At 51.8% G+C, this 17,537-nt stretch overlaps 3 protein-coding genes across 3 annotated transcripts; all 3 read right to left on the bottom strand.

The window, feature by feature from the left end:
* Positions 1 to 1,256: 1,256 nt before the first annotated feature.
* On the bottom strand, positions 1,257 to 3,465 carry M406DRAFT_296739 (uncharacterized protein). The gene is made up of 6 exons (XM_040919268.1): positions 3,381 to 3,465; positions 3,141 to 3,286; positions 2,859 to 3,054; positions 2,622 to 2,789; positions 2,524 to 2,562; positions 1,257 to 2,431 (listed from the first exon to the last, which is right to left on the bottom strand). The coding sequence occupies exons 1-6, from the start codon at positions 3,457 to 3,459 to the stop codon at positions 1,332 to 1,334; spliced, it is 1,728 nt and encodes a 575-aa protein (XP_040772139.1). The 5' UTR covers positions 3,460 to 3,465; the 3' UTR covers positions 1,257 to 1,331.
* Positions 3,466 to 4,803: 1,338 nt separating this feature from the next.
* Positions 4,804 to 6,538, bottom strand: M406DRAFT_348452 (peptidase A1; the record flags this gene model as incomplete). The annotated part of the gene is made up of 2 exons (XM_040922388.1): positions 4,804 to 5,638; positions 5,870 to 6,538. 2 exons carry the CDS (start codon positions 6,536 to 6,538, stop codon positions 5,252 to 5,254), a joined length of 1,056 nt encoding a protein of 351 aa, XP_040772138.1. The 3' UTR covers positions 4,804 to 5,251.
* Positions 6,539 to 12,569: 6,031 nt separating this feature from the next.
* On the bottom strand, positions 12,570 to 15,271 carry M406DRAFT_296735 (uncharacterized protein; the record flags this gene model as incomplete). Its single annotated transcript, XM_040919267.1, has 6 exons — positions 14,953 to 15,271; positions 14,691 to 14,766; positions 14,005 to 14,465; positions 13,783 to 13,926; positions 12,817 to 13,608; positions 12,570 to 12,683 (listed from the first exon to the last, which is right to left on the bottom strand). The coding sequence occupies exons 1-6, from the start codon at positions 15,010 to 15,012 to the stop codon at positions 12,570 to 12,572; spliced, it is 1,647 nt and encodes a 548-aa protein (XP_040772137.1). The 5' UTR covers positions 15,013 to 15,271.
* Positions 15,272 to 17,537: the final 2,266 nt, after the last annotated feature.

The following is a 17,537-nucleotide window of genomic DNA, read 5'->3' as shown; positions in this document are numbered from 1 at the left end:
GGAGACTGAGATTCGTTGAGGAGATGGGGCCGAAGAGCGAGGTTATCGCAACCCAGGCTGGGCGGTATCGGGCCGTCGCTCGGGGGGGTGGTTCCAATAAGGTTGGAAAATGATAAGTAGAGAGACTTTCCAGGGCGATGCTGTTATGGGGGGGGGGGGGAAGCTGGTTGAGGAGAGCACCAGGCTTGATGAATGCATCTGCAGCGGGGCAGATTATTGCAGATGTTGCCCTCTTCGTGCTTGTGTGTGCTGGGATCCTGTTTTCACAAAGGTGGTGGTGTTCAGCTTGGCGGGGTTTGGAGGAGCTCGGCCCTGACCTGAGACCCTGACAGCGGTAGCTCTGCCTGAGCTGTGTGCATGTGACAACAATAACAACAACAACAACCCAAAAAAATAAATCCCCAAAAAAACCCACGACACCAAAAGAGGAATCAGACCTCTAGGATGCGATCCTTCTCAAAGAACTAATAGATACAGGAGAGGTGGTCTATAGAGAGCAAGCAGGAAAAGAAAGGGAGGGAAAGGAAGAAAGAAAAAGAAAAGCTAGCAACAGATTGTACGATCCTTGTGAGAATTGTGGGCAAGCAAAAGGTGTCCAGATGAAGTCAGTCACATCTAATCAAATCTCCAAAAGCAGGTTTGAAATTTGGAGATGAGTCTAGACGCCTTGTGCCAGTACCGCAGAGCCCATCCCGGTGGCTACTGGCGTTCTCCCCTGTTCCCCTGCTACCCTGAAGCCTGCGACAGCATGCCACCCACCTACCACAGGTCGCTACTATGCAAGCTATAGTACTACGTCGCCTGCACCATTACCACTACCTGTATTAACCTGCAAATTGCCAGGGCCCTGCTGGCGGGCATTGGTCTGGCACGGACAGGGGTGTCCCATGACTCTTATCTCCTATCTTATCCGTTCTCTCTGGCTTGATGCCGATGCTGACTCAGCTGGATGTTGTTTGGTTCCTGCCTTGTTTACTTCCATGTCATTGCTTGTCTCCTGGTTGACAAGTCTTCTTCCATCTGCTGTGCATGAGAGAAGCGCGCAAAAGAAAATGACTTGGCAATGACACACACAATGACACATCTGGGGCGTCTCATGGCTCCAATGGAGAGGATTCCTAGGTTCCATGTTCCCAACCCGGCGGATCGAAACACACTTTGATGGCCATCCAGCACATGGACTGAAAAGCTCACCCTGTCTCTAGGAATGTTCTGTCGATCAATGCTTTTAGCTGGGAAACTGGCACAGATATCTTCTTTTAAGCTTATTTCGATGGTTCTGGTCAACCTAGCAAATATGGCTAGCACTACTGGGTGTTCAAAGTTGATGGTCAGACCATCATTTCTCTGCTCAAGATTCTATCCAGCACTCTCGACAACTTTCCTTCGCAGTCATCGACCCTCTTGACAGACCTCCACGCCACATATCGATCAGGACGGACGAGCACACACCCGCTATCCTCAACTCCCCTGCGTGCGTACCACTGGCGCTCAATGTCCTGCCACTCGAGCCCGAACCCGATCTTGTAGCTGTTGATGGGAATGCCCGTCTTCTTGCTGATTGTTGCGGCTGCGTCCTGCCAGGCATCTCCACCATAGCCTGTGAAGAGGCAGAAGGCTCCTTTTCCAGCCAGGTCATGTGTCGAGATTGCTCTGCGCCGCGCGGGTACGTCCAGCCATGCGTGCGGGAGGCGAGTCCCAGGATACGTGCACACCTGCAACTCGACGATGGGATCCCCCTGGATTTGCGGGCGTGGCCCTGTCTCGTCGTCCAGATAGATGGCGTTCGAGGTGTACCACTGGTTGCCGCACAGGCCCAGACTCTTGCCTTCGATACCCTTGACCTCGAACGCCTCATGCAGCTTTCGCCTCTGCTCTTCACCTGCCTCCGTAGCCGAGTTGAGCAAGGGCTGCACTTGGGAGCCCTCCTCAGGACTTTGGCCCAGCAGCCCCATCGCATGCCACAACGGCACGTGTTGAGTACGGAGGCCAGCATTTGCCTCACGGACCAATTGAGCGGCCACGGGCTGCCGCTCTCCATCATACGATTGGAGTAACCCTGGACCGGCGAGACCACGCGCCACGAAAGCGACCTTCCACGCCAGGTTATACGCGTCCTGGACACAAGTGTTACTGCCTAGCCCATAAATGGGTGGATGACGGTGGGCGGCATCACCAAGCAGGAAGACGTTGTTGTCCGGGTCTAAGTGGTCTGCGACTGTCTCGCGGATCACCCACGGGTCGAGACGGTGGATCTTGAGCGGTATGTCCTTGGTCAAGGAGTTCTCGTCGAGCCCGAGTGCCTCGCGAACGTAGGCGACGAGCTCAGGGCTGTCTGGCTTCAGGTTTTTGAAAGGATCCTGGCTGATGTCGATTCCCGGTGTCACGGTGACTAACATCCACTCGTGCCAGGGACGGATCATGCGGATGACTTGAGAAGAAGGCCTTCGTTAGTATCCATACCACCGTCCATCTGTTGCCTTGCATACACCTTTGAAGAGCTGGGGTACAAGGAACACATACTACCGCCAATGCCCAGGCGAGAGTTCGCCGTCGGGTTTACTACCAGCCGGTCAGAGGTGAGCGTTCGTCTTTGTAGCCGTCGAGTATTGGCGACCCACCAATTGTGTGCAGTTGTGCCTGTCTTCCTTCTATCAGATGGGTCACATCGCAAGAAAGAAGTATGTTACACGCCACGCCTTGAGACGGCATTGATGTAAATTTGGCATTTGTGAATCGAGCAACTGTACTGTGCCCGCCGTCGGCTCCGAAAAGAAATTTGGTGCGGACTGGACCATGAGAAGTCAGTTTGTCGTCTGGCGAGAAGGCCTTCGAGAGGGTTACGTTAGAGCACGTACTGACGTATGAGTCCTCCCGAACACGATCCTGCACTCTACACAGCCATTCTCCAGAGGGAGCCTTCTCCACTGACTCAAGCTGGGTCGAGAAGCGTACGGCAAAGCCATTGTGGGAGGCGTTATTGACCAGAATGGGCTCCATGTATGATTGTGGGAGATCAATCCACCTGCTGGGCGTGGACGATTTGACCTGGGCCTGCGTAATTATTCAGCATGTTGGGGACCATCATGCGGCAAGTCATGGGGCGTGGTAAGGAAAGGGAAGAAAGAAAACTCTCTTACGGCTATTTCGGGAACCCCTTCCCAGTGGAGGACTCTACCCCATTCCTGCCCGAGCAGGCTACGACAGTATCGGAAAGCCCCAATCAACTCAGGGGCTACAGACATTCTTGTAGCATCGTCTTCGAGGCCGATATCACGGAGACATTCTGGTAGTGACACGGTCTTTTAGCAAAACCTGGGCCTAGCTCTTGCAACACCTCGCGGCCAGGAGCAGAGAAACATGACGGCATTGGACCTCACCCATAGTGAAGGGGTTGACGAGATGCGCTCTCGGCGTGTCCGTCGAGCCTTGTGCATCGACGATCACGATGCCCTTCATACCTATTCACATTTGGTCAGCCATAGCCTTATGAAAGCACGCATGTTGTAATACCCTCACCATTCTGTCCGAGAAAGCATGCCAGAGCAGCACCGGCTGGCCCTGCTCCGACTACCAGAAAGTCTGTCTTAATTTCGGATGCCATTTGGTCTGTCAGAAAGATACACTTCCAGAGTTTCAGTGATAGTGATGAGTTTTGAGATGAAGAAAGGCAGGTCTTGAGCAAGCGGCCTGACTGAGGCAGAATGATTCGCAGTTGACAGAATACAGGTTCAGTATACGCAGCGAGGCGAGATCAATTTATATTATAGTACCTATGGCTTCTTATTACTGACGGGGGTATATTCGAGGTATTTGCTCCATAATCACTTCGCGCCGCGAGACAAAAGCGTACACATTCAGGAGTTGATGCATACGAGGCTCACGCAGAAGCTTCCTCTCTTCCTCCATCAGGTACGTACCCTGCACGCTCCTATTGGAATGGGAGAGAGGGGGGCGCGGGGAAGAGGCAAGACCACGGTCCCATTCCGGGGGGCGTGATCAAAGGTGTGTTGGATTTCGAAGCATTGCAAATCCGACTTGCCCAGCTAACGCCAATTCGCAGTCGCGACAAGCCTTTGAAGGGGCTGCTTACCATTACATTGTCCACGGTGCTGACGTATGTTACCTACCACGGTAGTATTATTGAGAAGTAAAATGCTACTCAGGGAGCTCCGGACCGGAATTATACACCTCTACCGAATGACTCGGAATTGCATGTATGTCCGGGTCACATTTACAGCCTTCAATGTTTGGGAGAGTCCCAGAGCATTGTCTCTGGCGATCAATACCAGATTTGGCCCCTATAGCCATCTTTCTATCGCAACCCAGCTTCCCCCCCTCCCCCCCACTTTAACACTAGGGAATTCAACATTAGTGCGCCAGATGATGACAACTAGGTCAGCGCTATCGGGGGCTACAACAGCCGCACTGTAACTAGGGCTGTTGGCGAATAAGCAACTGCTGCTCAGGGGGCTGATGTGAGCCAATCTGTTCAAATATGTCAACTGCGCACTCACCTGAATGCTTACTAGTATTTCTCAGCCTCTCATGTGGTGGAGAAAGTATGAGTGGTCTGGATACTTGCTGAAGCCCTTTTCCCGTGTGCCACCTACGGAAACTAGGCAATATCTGGCTGAACAAGTACAAATGTATAACCTCAATTTTTATATTACCAACCTCGAAACTGCATGAGTGTGTGTTTTCTTAAGGAAGAGAAAGGCTCATTTTCTCGAAGCCTACTATGTCATGAACACAAGTTGGATCAAGGGTTTCACACAAGCAATGTTTTATTCATTTTGGATTGAAGCAAAAAAAATGTATTGAGTGGTATCAAGATTGATTGCCATACTAATTCAACACCAAAAGTACAGACATATTGATAATGCTAATGCACAGGATAAGGATATCTTGCTATCTAGTATCTTCGATGATGGAGAAAGAAAAATATGAGCAGGAGAAGAAGATAGAAAAAGGATGAAGCACAATGCAGAAGAAAAGGAAAAAGAAGAAAAAAGCAAGAGCCTGGAAAAGGCTGGTAACAAAACGACGCTAGTCTAGAGCATACAAGGTTAGGGGAAAATTGGGTATGTTCTTTCATGCAAGCACCTTCCCTCACCATCGAAACCCAACGGGAAAGAAGGAGGAGCTCGGATTCAATCGTCTCGATTTCATCCTTTCACCCTCTCTTTGATCTTTTTTTTTTTCTTCTCTCGCACTCATGAATTGTCGTCGAGGATTTTTTTTTTTTTTTTTATACACTGGCCTTCTGAGCCCAGCCGACGCGCTGCTCACCACCATCAAAGACCACGTACGCAGACTTGAGAGCGATATCGCCAAAGATGGAGAAGCCAATGGAGGCGTCGCTCTGCAGGCCACCGTAGCAGGTGGTGTTGGTGGTGTCGACGGCAGACCAGTTGATGTAGTCACCGGGCACGGTGATGGCACCATCACCCACACCAAAGGAGAAATCGGGCATGGTGCTGTCGCAGGGGAAGACGTAGCCGCCCTCGGCGGTGCTGTCCTCGGCGCCTGAGACCTGGGCGTAGTAGGCGGCAACGACGTCGTCAGGCAGCATGAGCAGGGTGGTGCCGGTGTCAGCAATGCCGGTGATGGTCTCGTCGGTCAGGGTGACAGCGCGCTTGCCAACGGTAACGGTGCGTGCCGAGATCGGGGCGTGCTGCTTGGTGGTGTGCGAGGAACGGGCCTCGGGCTTGCCCAGGATGCTGCGAGCCCACTTGAAGAAGCCGCCGCCTTGCTGGTCGCTCTCTGCGTTGTCGTGGTTGTGGTGGCCTCCGCCGGCCTTGGTGTTGGTGGCTGTGGAGGTGGTGGCCGCCGCGGCAGTGGAGGTGGTCGTGGTGCCGTCGCCGACGGCATAGCCTGTGGACTGGAAGGTCCAGTAGCCAGAGAGATCCTGGCTGGTGTTGTACAGGTCGGCATAGAGAACAGTGCCGGTGAAGTCGATGGCACCAAAGGTGTAGGTACCGGGAGCGTCATGGTTGAGATTGGCCACGAAGAGAGGCGAGGTCAGGGTCGACTTGATGTTGTCAAAGAAGGTGTTCTGGGCGGTAGGGGAGACGGTGTTGAGGCTGCTCATGGCCAGGCCGACGAGGCCAGAGTTGGCAGAGTCCTCGGTGAACTCGTCCGAGACGGTGGTGGCGGCCTCGACTGCCTGGGAGGCATATGTGAGGTTACCAATGGTGACGGTGTCAGTGTAGACGTTGCCGCTGGAGGAGCTGCCGTCACCGTAGCTGATAGACCAGGTCGCGCCACTCAGCTGCTTGGCCGTCGTGCTCGATGCCGCGTCGTACGTCTTCTGGCCGTTGACCTCGTCGCTCGGAGTCTCAGAGCTGAAGACCCACAGGTCGCTCGAACCGGTGTCGAAGTCGAGAGGGAGGGTCTGGGCGGGGGTACCGATGGCCACGTTGGTGAGGTATGAGACATCCTCGGCCTCGGGGGTATTGGTGGCGGTTCCTGAACCGGCCGCGCGCTTGGAAGTGCCGCGGTACGCCTTGACGATGGCGTCGAGGTGTGCAGGCATGGTCTTCTGGAACTTGTTGACGGCCTTGGCCATGGCGAGGGCAGGGTGCTTATAGGATGTGGCGGACCGGGGCCTCACGTTGACGGAGACGGAGCCGGCTGGGGCGTCGCGAGCCCGGATCATGTCCATCTGGTAGGGCAGGGCAGAGGCGAGCTCGCTGCTCGCGGCCAGAAAGCCGACCAGGAATGCGCCAAAGGTCTGCATCTTGAGATCCCTACTTTCTTTTTTCCCTTCTTGGGGTTTTCTTTTTCTCTTTGTTCTATTCCTCTCTCAACGTGCTGAGGTAAGATCAGGAAGAAGATGAAAGTAATGGTCTGAGATCAGCTCAGAGCCTCTCGGTTGAGGGAAAGTAAGAAGAAAAAAGAGAATAAAACTACCACCTGGGTAGGTATATTGTTGAAGCTGGATGCAGGGAATAAGAGAATCGAAGAGGAAGAGAAAAGGAAAAAAAAACACTCCTTCCCAAGGAAAAGGAACAGGTGTGAAGATGTGTTGGAAAACCTGTTTGATGAGGAAAGAAGAGATAGGAAGACCACAAAATGCAGGGAACGGAGGCATCCTTATATATCAAGACGAGCGAGGGCATCCTGCATACCATACGGAGCAGGCGAGAGCAAGAGCAGAGCAGCAAGCAGGCAAGAGGATGCCGTATCCGATCTAGAGGCCAGCCCCTGGGCTCCACCACTAGGCTGGGCAGCGGGTCATCGGCTTGCCTCCCTCAGTCAAAACGGACGCGAGAGGGTCTAGACAAGGGCATACTTTCCCGTCAAGGGATCAATTGTGGCTAGACCTTTTCAGAGACAAGGTGATAGAGGAGCCGCAGAGCAAAGGATGACGCAGCCCGGGCCAGCAAGAGGAGAAGGAGAAGGAGAAGGAGGCTGATTCCGCGGAGGCGGACTTAGACACACCACACACAACACTATGCATGCGATTAATGCAGGGGTCCCTGTCCTGGTTCCCATAATGCCCTCCTCGAACGTCGTCAGGAACTGACGTGTTGTGACTTCAGACGAAAACAGCAAAACGTCTCGTCTCTGCTCCCAAAGTGTGCCAAGGAGGGCCAAGGAGGGCTTTGCCCTGCGGCGCCTCAGGAGGATCTCCATGATCTCCCAAACATTCCCATCATCCCATCAATGTGTGTTGTTTCTCCTCCCATGGCCAAGAGAGATCTTCACTGGGTTGACGATGTGGCTGGGCAGTCATGACTATAACTTACACAACCAGGCAGGTGAGCCTCGTCCGAGCCTCGTCCGAGCCGCTGACATGATAGGCTACCCAGGGTGCTGGATTTTTTGTTCGGCTCGCCCGCCAGTGACAGAGAGGTGAGCTCAGCAGGTCATCCCACACGCACCTTTCAACTTGTCAACTTTGACAGAAGGACGATGAGTCAGTGCTCAAGCGGGGAGATGGGTGGTTGTTTGAGGCGGGCGGCAAAAAAGGAAAAACGAAAAAGACAACACAGAGAAGGGTGAATGGTTTACCGTGATAGATCCGAGAAAGAACAAGCCCCTGACGTTATTCATCGTCCACACCCCCTCCGCTTTTTCCCTCCTCCTGCTAGGATCTGTATGATCTTTGAACATAGTATGATACTATGTTCCATAATTACATGCATTGCAACAGGTCAGGTAAGTCAAATGTCCTACACACGCGCATGGGCAGCCCCTCCGTGGTGGGAGAGAAAAGAAAAGAAAATCGTCCCAGTCCCAGTCGCTGCACCTCAACGGCAGGCCTATGCCGAACAGTGTGGGGACCCGACCCGGGCTGAAGGGGGCGCAACTGGCCCTCTTGTCCAATCGATGTGCCTGGACATTTCTGAAACATAAGATGAGAGTGCCGGGGCGTACGCGGCGCAGACAACCACAAAGGGTTCAAGTGGGAGGGAATCTGTCCACCCTTGAAACACGGCCTAAATGATTTTTTTACCTTTCTTTTTTACCCCCTCTTCATTTTTTCCCCTCCCCCCCCCTTGATCGGGGCCAGCCAGCCAGCCAGCCAGGACCTATTCGGAAAGTCTCATCGATCAATTCTTCATCCGCTCCCCATCAAAGAATCGGTGGCAAGAGATTCGAGCCTATCTGGCCGCACGAGCCGAGGGGCCGAGCCACAAAATCTGGGGCGGCAATTCACTATGCTTGGTGCCTATGCTTTGTATTACTATGAAATTCTGTATTGGGTAAGTCAATTAGCCTCACGTTGAATCTCCCATAGGCACTTAGACGGCAAACCTTGAGTTTCCTCCCCGACTGACTAATTGACTTACTCTCACATAGACAATAATTGCGCGCGCGTAACGCACACATGCACACATAGAGCCCATTGACAAAAAGAGCAGCTTTGTCTGTGTCGCAAGACCCTGTTCTTCCTGCCCCTCCCCCTCCCCTTCCCCCTCCTCCCTTGTGTAGACATCGAGGCCAGACCATCTTACCTCTACAGAAAAGAGTTCCCCGTCCCTATTGTCTTCTGCGGAACATGTCTCTGGCTCGGGGTCCACCGGCAGGCATAGTCCAGCCTTGTCAGCGTCCGGCACGTCTTTTGTCTCAGATGTTCTTTACCTAAAAAGGACCGTTGAAGGGCCTTCCCGGGGAGGGGTCTCACGTGCGCCAATGGCTCAGTATCCTTCTCCTCGGCGTTCGGCAAAATTCATACTGCACATCATCTCAAACCAAGGTGATTCTTCGGCGCCATTTGGTCATTCCGGTTCAGACGGCGCCCTGTCGGCGAGGCCCGACTTAAAGTTCGTGTCGGCGGCGCCGGACCATCTGCCGACCAGAGGAGGGTCTTGTCTCTGAATGACCTAATCGATCTTGTGTTCTGGATTTCAGCAGACGCACACTTCAGTCTTTTTTGCGGGCTTAGCAGGTCCACGTCATCCTGCTTAGTATGTGGGGTTTGATTCGAGGTCACATGGGGACAATGTGTGTTCACTTGAGATTTTGTCTGGTGATGAGGCCTGGACTGTTTGTTCATCTCGTAATATGAGATTGTGGTGTCGTCCCCAGACAAAGTGACGTCTGAACGTACGACACTATAATCTAGACCAAGCAACGCATCTTTTGATACCATATAGAACATCAACTTGACGCCTGCTTATGCCTTGTTATAGATACTCGTCACAATTGTCTTCAAACAACATTTGAGAAGTGATTGTTCATTTTATTCTTGCCAAGGCAAAGGCTTTCTCTCCTTGGTGGCAATTCTCGAGGCACATAGAGGTTGCCAAATGTCAATTATGACCTCATCTCTTACGCAATGATTATGCGGTACAATTAACAAGATGGAACAGTTTAAGGGCTGTAAAGATGCTTTATCCAAGTTCGTATGTACTTCTGAGGAGATGTCACTTGGCAGGTAAGTAGCAATTGCAGCGGCCGAGATGGAGAAGGGGAGAGAGGGCGGGGAACAGGACCAGAGACAAAAAGCAAAAGTATAAAAAAAAAGATTAGAAATTGATGCACAAAAAAAAAAAAAAAAAAAAGGCAAAAAGAAAACAAAGCTACACAATTCTCATCCTAACATACTTTAGACACAAACAAAATCGGCGGGAGCACAACAACAAGGCGCCAACACAAACGCCAAGGGCGCGTTTCAAGCGTGTGTCGAACCGCAGCGCAGATAAGAAACACCGCTTCTCGTCTCATGTCCCCGGCCGCCGCAGGGTGTCTGTCGGGGACAACAAGTTACAATAGCAGTCAAATGACAGTATTTGAAATCTATTCCTAGCATATCGAAAGGTTTGTTTTACCCTATTGATGGGGGGGGGGGGGGGGGAGCGACTGTTTCCCTCTTTTCTTGTCACAGAAACCTATCTCCCTAAAACCAAGAAATTCTATGAGCCCGCCCGAAAGCGCTTGTTTGGAGTTGACGCTGCGGGTTTGGAACACACTTGCCTCCTGTTTCACAGCACAAGCTGGGGGAGAATGATTAATGAAACTGACACAAATTTGCTTCTTTTGAGGCAATTCTGTGCCGGTCTCTGTGTATTTTGCAATGCGATGACAGATGGCCCGTGAGGCTCGGACGAACCACAAGATTTCGGGCGAGAGGGACAGCTAGGTATAATTAATTCACAACTCATTATTCCTCTGAGCCTCTGACAAGCGTTTCTCGTCTCACCTTCCCCAGTCAGGGGATAAATATCAAACTCATGGCCAATGGTTCTGCATCTGACCGCCTCCCACATTGTCCACTTCGATCCCTGCCCTGAAAACTAACGCTCAGACATTGTCGAAAGAGTGTTCGTCTCTCGAGCAAGTTCAAAACACACAAAGCCTCCTCCACGAAACATTGGCAGGTGAAGCTCTCCATGTTCGTGCTCGGAGGTATCTTCGATTTCCCCTTTTTTCAGCCTCGGGTCTAGGCTATGCTGTGTAACGTACATGGCTTGTCTATATGTCTGTGTTCCTGGGGGGAGAGACAATCTTTGATTACTAGCACAAGCAGGCCAAGCAAATAATCACTGCATTCACTTACTCGCTCCTCGACGATTCGTGCAAGGTCTCAAAAAGCAAGTCAGGACCGACCCGACCCGACATGCCCAGCAAACACCCACATAAAGATATTCTTGGGCCTGATCGGCTCCGGGGGGTGTTGTTCCCAATCAAGCCACAGGATCTACGCATGGGAGGTGTCATGGTGTGGGCGCAGTCCCCTGGTCGATGTCTACCATAGTATTGTTTCCTCAGCCTCGGCCTCTTCTTGTGGGGTGGGGGGGGGGGGGTTCATGCGTGCGTGGTTTTAGCTGGTAATCGTCCCACCAGATCTCTCGCCTATCTATTTTTGCCGATGATCATTATGCAGCCTAGGGCGTAGTGCCGACACCAAGGTTTGGAGACTCGGACACACTTTTAAGTGAATTACTTGTATTTGCGTTCAATGTGCATTGAGAATGGAGAATGATTTATTCTTTTAATGAAAAAAAGGGAAAAAAAGAAGGCCAACTTTGGAAAAACACATCAGACTCCCTTGTGGCTTAAAGCTAAGCAGTCATCTTCACTCTTCAAGTGCGGAAAGTGAATCTCAAAGAGTCAATCACGTTTGACACGGCAGTGATAAGAAGTATGCACGCGCTGAATCGCTACAGCTCCAGTAGATCATGCTCCTGTAGTAAAAGTTGAGACCCTCATATCCAGATGACGACATCCTGCATAGTACAAGTCCGCGAGACCAGAAACACGACAGAGTCAGCTCCTCCATCTATAGTCCAGATCTCCCATTGTACCCAAAGCAGAATCCCTCCATATCCCCAACCTGCCGTCCAGAGCAGTCGAGATAGTATGTTAACCGTCGAGGTGTTGTTTTGTGAGTGATCGTATCGAATGGGTAACGAACGAGGGCTCTGTGTGGTTCTCGTGAAGAGGTTCCATGAGCTCCCGCACCACGCCGACGAGAAGTGATTGCTGTCTCGGTATTTTGTGTCATGCCATTTGTCTTTGTTCATAGGGTGATACTCTCTTACAGAGGAAAAATGTAAGACCGTGTCAATACATTGTAGTCAAATTACCCGAATGACTTCGGGGGAATGGAGTTTTCTGATTTTATTATGTTTCTATCTCAGGTACTATGCGAGGGCAAAAGGGCTCGTATTGCAGTGCGCTAAAGAGAAGAGAAAAGAAGAGAAAAACCACGAGGGCAACTAACTGAGGCTATCAACAGGTCTGGCTGTTGGCTGGCTGGCTGGGCCGGAGTCACTGGCCCTCGCACAGGTACTGACTGACATGGCGCCAAAACCAAAGTCCAGCGCTCGAAAATTACCAGATAAAAAATCCCATCATCCCAGCCCAGTCAATGTGAAATCAAGCGACCAAAGAATAGAACTCCTGCTATGAAAAAGACACGTCGTGACTCGTTTAATGCGTCTAGCACCAATTATTTTTGGGACACTTCCAATGTTAGTGCCGCACCACGGCTTGGTTCTAGTAAGTCTCCGAAGGTTCATCCTGTCTTAACGACAAGAGCAATATACTGAACTAATGAGGTACAGTATTGTGAGCAGAAAGGTTGAGGGTGTAAAGATATTCAGAACACTCGATCAGCCAGCGACGACTGGTCGGACGGCGAGTGTCCTCTTGATGTCCTTGAGAGGATCTTGGGTCGTCATTTGTCCGTCACGGCGGATGAGCATAGAGGGAAAACGTATTTTTGCCTGCGTCCGTTTTCATGTCAGTGTCAGCTACAATGTCCATTTCCTCCCCTCTCCTCAACGATACTATCGTCGTCGTCGTCGTCGTCGTCGTCATCATCATCATCATCATCAGTCTTGGGAGTGGAAAACTTACATCTGCAAGCGAGCTGGCATACCTGATGCCCAGGTCCTGCGCGATGGACATCAGGCGGCCTACAACCCATTCACGCTGCTCGTCCGTGGAAAAGTCACAACACCTGACGGTACTCAGCGGCCACGACGCCATGAGCCCACCGACCATCTTGGACTGCATGTCGGCACCGCACAGGAAACTGCCCTGGTTGATACCGCGCAACGACGGATGCGGCGCCGCGTCTCCTTCCCCTCCGTCAAAAGAGCTCAGCATGAACGGCACGGCCGAGATCAGATCGGAAGTGAGAGTCTTGATGGTCTGCACGGCGGTCTGGTACTCGGGAGCGAGGCGGTAGTCAGCAGGCGAGCAGATCCAAGCCGTGACGCGGACGAGAAGAGAGCACAGGATGATGCGCGAGGACCGCATGCCGTTCCACATGGACGCGATGACGACGTCTTGGTACACATCCACGCGCCCAGGAAACACAGGCATGCTCTTGAGCCCGCCCTTTCCGACAGGCCTGTCCTCGTAGTACAGCGGGCGGCCCTGGTGATCGGCGGGCAGGGCAGCAGCCCAGGCGGCGATCTGGTGGTCGAGGTGCTTGATCCTCTGGAGCATCTCCAGCATGAGCTCGAGGCTGTCGTTGTTGCGGGCGAGGGTGGCCATCAGCCTGGTCACCTCGACGCGGAGGTCGCTGATCTCGAGACAGAAACGCTGGAGGCGCACGCCGGCTGGGTCGCAGAGCTCGGCATTCTCGGTCCACCAGTTTGCGCCCATGGCCGGTGCAGTACCGGAGGAGAGCGAGCGCGCAATCTGTTTCAGGTATCAAAATCAAGCGTCAGCAAAGGAAACGGAAGGAAACGAATGGGGACAAGAGAGAGGAAGAGAAAGAAAACAAAACGACAAGAAAGAAAAGAAAGTGCATGTATAAATAATGAAACCAACAGAAAAAAGGAGGAAGAGATGGTGATGATAATGGAGACATACAATATTCATGCGTACAGCATTAAATAAACGCATCGAGTACTTGTCCTTGAGCATCTCGTGCCCTCGCTGATGGACAATATGTATAGCACCTTCGATATGGGTGCGCCATGCCAGCAGCCCTGTCTCCTTGCTTGCCGTGATTTTCTGTGCGCCGTGTCGAGAGAGGGAAAGTCAGCCCAGAGTGTAAATGAATGATTATACTTGAAAAATAGTTAGACTGACCTCAAAGAAACATAGCAGTAACACAGAGGCCAAGGTTGCGTCCGTCTTGCATCGTAGGGGATCCTGAAGCGCATCGGCCACAGCCCTGATGGCCCTCGTGTGCTGAAGAAACGATATGTCGACCAGGTCTCTGTTGGTGGCCCTCTCACGGTTGCTCATCGCAGCAAGGCCACACGCGCTATAGGCGAGCTGAAAGGGGCCATTGGGATCGGTCTCGGACTGGAGCAGGGGCACCAGGTAGTCCAGATGCCCAGGCCGCCGGCCAGACTGGCTAGGGAGCATGATGAAATGAGATGCAAAGTAGTGCGAGGCATGCTGGTCCAGGGGGATTGCCGGAGGGGCGATGGGAAAGGAATTCTCGAGGGCCAGCTGGCGGGACGAGGCGGCTGATGCCGTGGACTCTGTCGGCGATGGTGGTGGTGGTGGTGATGATGATGATGATGATGATGATGATGAGGTTGCTGATAATGATGCCGTCCTCGTCGTCGTCGTCGTCGTCAACTCGAAGAGGGGTGCGGTCGATGGTTCCCTCTTGACCTTGTCCTTGCCCTTGCTGCTGCTGCTGCTGCTGCTGCTGCTGCCGGTCGTTGGGACAGCAGCTTGGAATTGTATGATGGTGGTTGCGTCGTCGCCGCCATGCTCAGTAGCCTTCTTGGCGGCCTTCTTCTCTGCCTGTCGCTTTGCACGCCTAGCCGTGGCTTGTGTCTCGTCTCGATGAAGAATGTCAAAGTCGGAGCGGTATCCGCTGCAGTGGCGGCGAGACTTGATACACTGATTACAGACGGGCTTCGCTTCGTCACACTTTGTGTGTGAAAAGAGAAGATGAGAGATCAATTGTTAATCTGATAGTCCCCGAAAGGGAGGGAGGAAGGAGAACAAGAAGAAGGGGAAACAAAAGTCGTCATTATCATCATCACCGTCATCACCATGAACGTGGACGAGGCGCACCTTTATTCTTCTAGTTCGACATGTGCGACAACCCATCGAGGGCTTCCCGCAGTACACCATTTTGGGGGCGGTTGTCCGACCCACTACACTGAGTAGGACTCCCTTACGCCGCCGCTCTAGAACGATGGTTCAACCACCACCAGAGCCCGAGAGAGCTGGTTCCAGAGGGGGTGACCTCTAGAACGCAGCCACAGACTCAGCAAGAAACGTTTAAAAAGGAACACCTTCAGAAGGGGAAGAAAGATGATGTAAGCTTGAAGGTACAGCACGGTGTGAAGCTTCCATATAACGATCATAACAACAGCGCTGTATGAGTCGTGGATTCTGGTTAGAGTTGAAAGGTAAAGAAGAGAGAGGCCAACATGAAGGCCAACACGAGAACGAACATCTTCTCCGGCCCCTTCAACAAGCAACATCCAAAAGTCCTACTATCTCACAGGGCTAGGCTCACTCCAGCCGGAAAACCCGCTGCAGGATGCGCACGGATGTCGTCAAGGACGCAGGAAACCCAGGATCTCAGGGGGTGGAGGGGCCCTAGCCAATTGACAGCTATGTGCCTGGCTAGCGATGGGCATAGTGGGGGAACCTCTTTCTGCGGGCTCTCAAGGTCGCCGACTCCACTGTCGGCGGGTCGACAAAAGCCTTGTCTACAGTTGACGGCTCACTGATGGTCCCTATGCGGCATTTGAGAGCCGGCGGCGAGGGAGAGAGATTGGCGAGATTATCTTGAACAAATAAATTATTGAGAAGAGAAGGGGAAAAAGGGAAAGCGTAGATTTCTTCCCTTTCTCCCTCGCCGGCCCCTCCCCCACATTCCTTCATTTCTTTTGCTTCCTTTTTTTTTCTATTCTTTTTAAAGAAAAAGTAAGCACGCAAATTTTTCAGCTACCAGAGCTGACGATGGTAGTGGGTTGGTGGGTGGTGATAGTAGTTCGGTCTCAGCCGAGACACTCATCTGATTTCTGTGACCTGGGTGATGTTTCGGCATGTCAAGAAGAATACTTATTGCGTTCCTGTTGGTAGAATCAAAGAGTCTCTTGGTGTTGATTCTTCTTCTTTTCCTTTCTACCGTTGCCTACAAGGTAAAAAGAAGGAAGAGAAAACAACAAGAAGCGGAGGAGGAGGGAGAGGAAGAAGAGGGTGGGGGGGGGGGCATTTGACTGCTCTCAGGCAACATGCCCTTTAGCCGTCATTGTCGCAATCTTCCATGACCGGCAAATAGAAACAACACCCGCCCAATCGTTTCGTGGACTGCCGAGCCTTTGCAGCACACTGTATCTTTTAAGCCTCTCTATTAAGGTTCTTTCTAAGCGTCTTTTTTCTTCTTCTCCTTACCTTTCTTTCCTTCTTTCTGCACCCAAGCCAACTGTTAGAGCGACTTGGCTTTGAATTAGCCACATTCTCAAGCTCGAGGCGTCTAAGGAGGGGATCGCGATATACATCAATGCACGTGCGAGATGAGATCAGGTAGATCCCATGGTCTGGCCCTTGCAGGCGAGGAATGATCCATCTCATTCTCGTTGAGCAAGGGAGACAAGAAAAACCATGTGGTGCAGCTGAAAAGTGATCCCCGGCGGGAATAACATCGAGGACCAAGACAAGATGGCGGAAGACTACCGCCCTCTGTGCATCACATTGATTACAGTCCATCCTGTAAATAGTGACCATGATTGATGAACCGCTGGGGCATTCGTGAAGGCGGATTGTGACCTTGCCGAGTCACCGCTGCTAACCGAAGGAGACGGGTCTGGAATCCCCTCCCGCCCCCCAAAATACACGTCGAGAAGCGAAGGATTGTCTAGTGTATGTAATGCGTGCTCCTCGTCTGCGCAAATCGCTTCCCTGACTGACGAGCGAGGTTACTCACCGGATCGGCGGTGCATCACATCTACATAAGTGCATTCGGGATATAAATCTGGCCAAGACAAAGACAGATGAGTAACCGAAGGATGCCATCCCCAGCGCGTCTGGCTGGAAAGGTATGGTCTGGTGTAAGCTGAGAATTTCGCACACAAAATAAGAATTGAATGGAAGCGTGGGCGTGGAGCACATAGGCAAATGGAGTCGCCCATTATTTCATTCCCTTGTTTTCTTATCTTTTTTCTTCTTTTTTCTTCTTTTTGGTTCACTTGCTTTTACACGAGACAAAAAGCAGTTCCAAAACACAATATCCCGGCGGTGCTGTCAATATTCTTTTGCCGTGGGCTAGTGAGAGAAGATGACAGAACAAGATCGACGGATATTCTATGAACCAGTAAAGGAGACAGTATCATCTGCCCGAGGAATGGTGAAAAGCCCAATTCTTGATAATTATGAATATCTCCTGTGAAAAACAACATCCTTTCAACAAGCAAAGAATTACGTGCTTGCACATCATGTCCCTTGCTAAACTATAGGATCACCAAAAGTAACGTTGACATTCTCTGTCACTTGACAACATTCTCAAAAAGGAAGGCTTTCCTGCATTTACAGCGTCATCATGATCATTTACGGTTGGTAGTCTACAAGAACGGCTCCAAAAAGGTAGGGCCCGCTGCAGGGGATACGCGTCTCTCTCCCCCGCGTGAGGTTGAGGTGCATGTGTG

This window comes from Cryphonectria parasitica (assembly GCF_011745365.1).
Source record: "Cryphonectria parasitica EP155 unplaced genomic scaffold M406scaffold_9, whole genome shotgun sequence".
In the NCBI taxonomy this organism is placed as follows: domain Eukaryota; kingdom Fungi; phylum Ascomycota; class Sordariomycetes; order Diaporthales; family Cryphonectriaceae; genus Cryphonectria; species Cryphonectria parasitica.
The sequence above is the reverse complement of the archived record's forward strand: the minus strand, read 5'-3'. Positions and strand labels throughout refer to the sequence as shown.

Excerpts from the sequence above, each read along its gene's own strand:
- M406DRAFT_296739 (XM_040919268.1), bottom strand. The coding sequence starts at position 3,459 with ATGAAGGGCATCGTGATCGTCGATGCACAAGGCTCGACGGACACGCCG. Across the intron at positions 3,287-3,380 it reads CGTCAACCCCTTCACTATGG|AATGTCTCCGTGATATCGGC; the intron begins GTGAGGTCCAAT and ends TGTCACTACCAG. Across the intron at positions 3,055-3,140 it reads AAGGGGTTCCCGAAATAGCC|GCCCAGGTCAAATCGTCCAC; the intron begins GTAAGAGAGTTT and ends ATAATTACGCAG.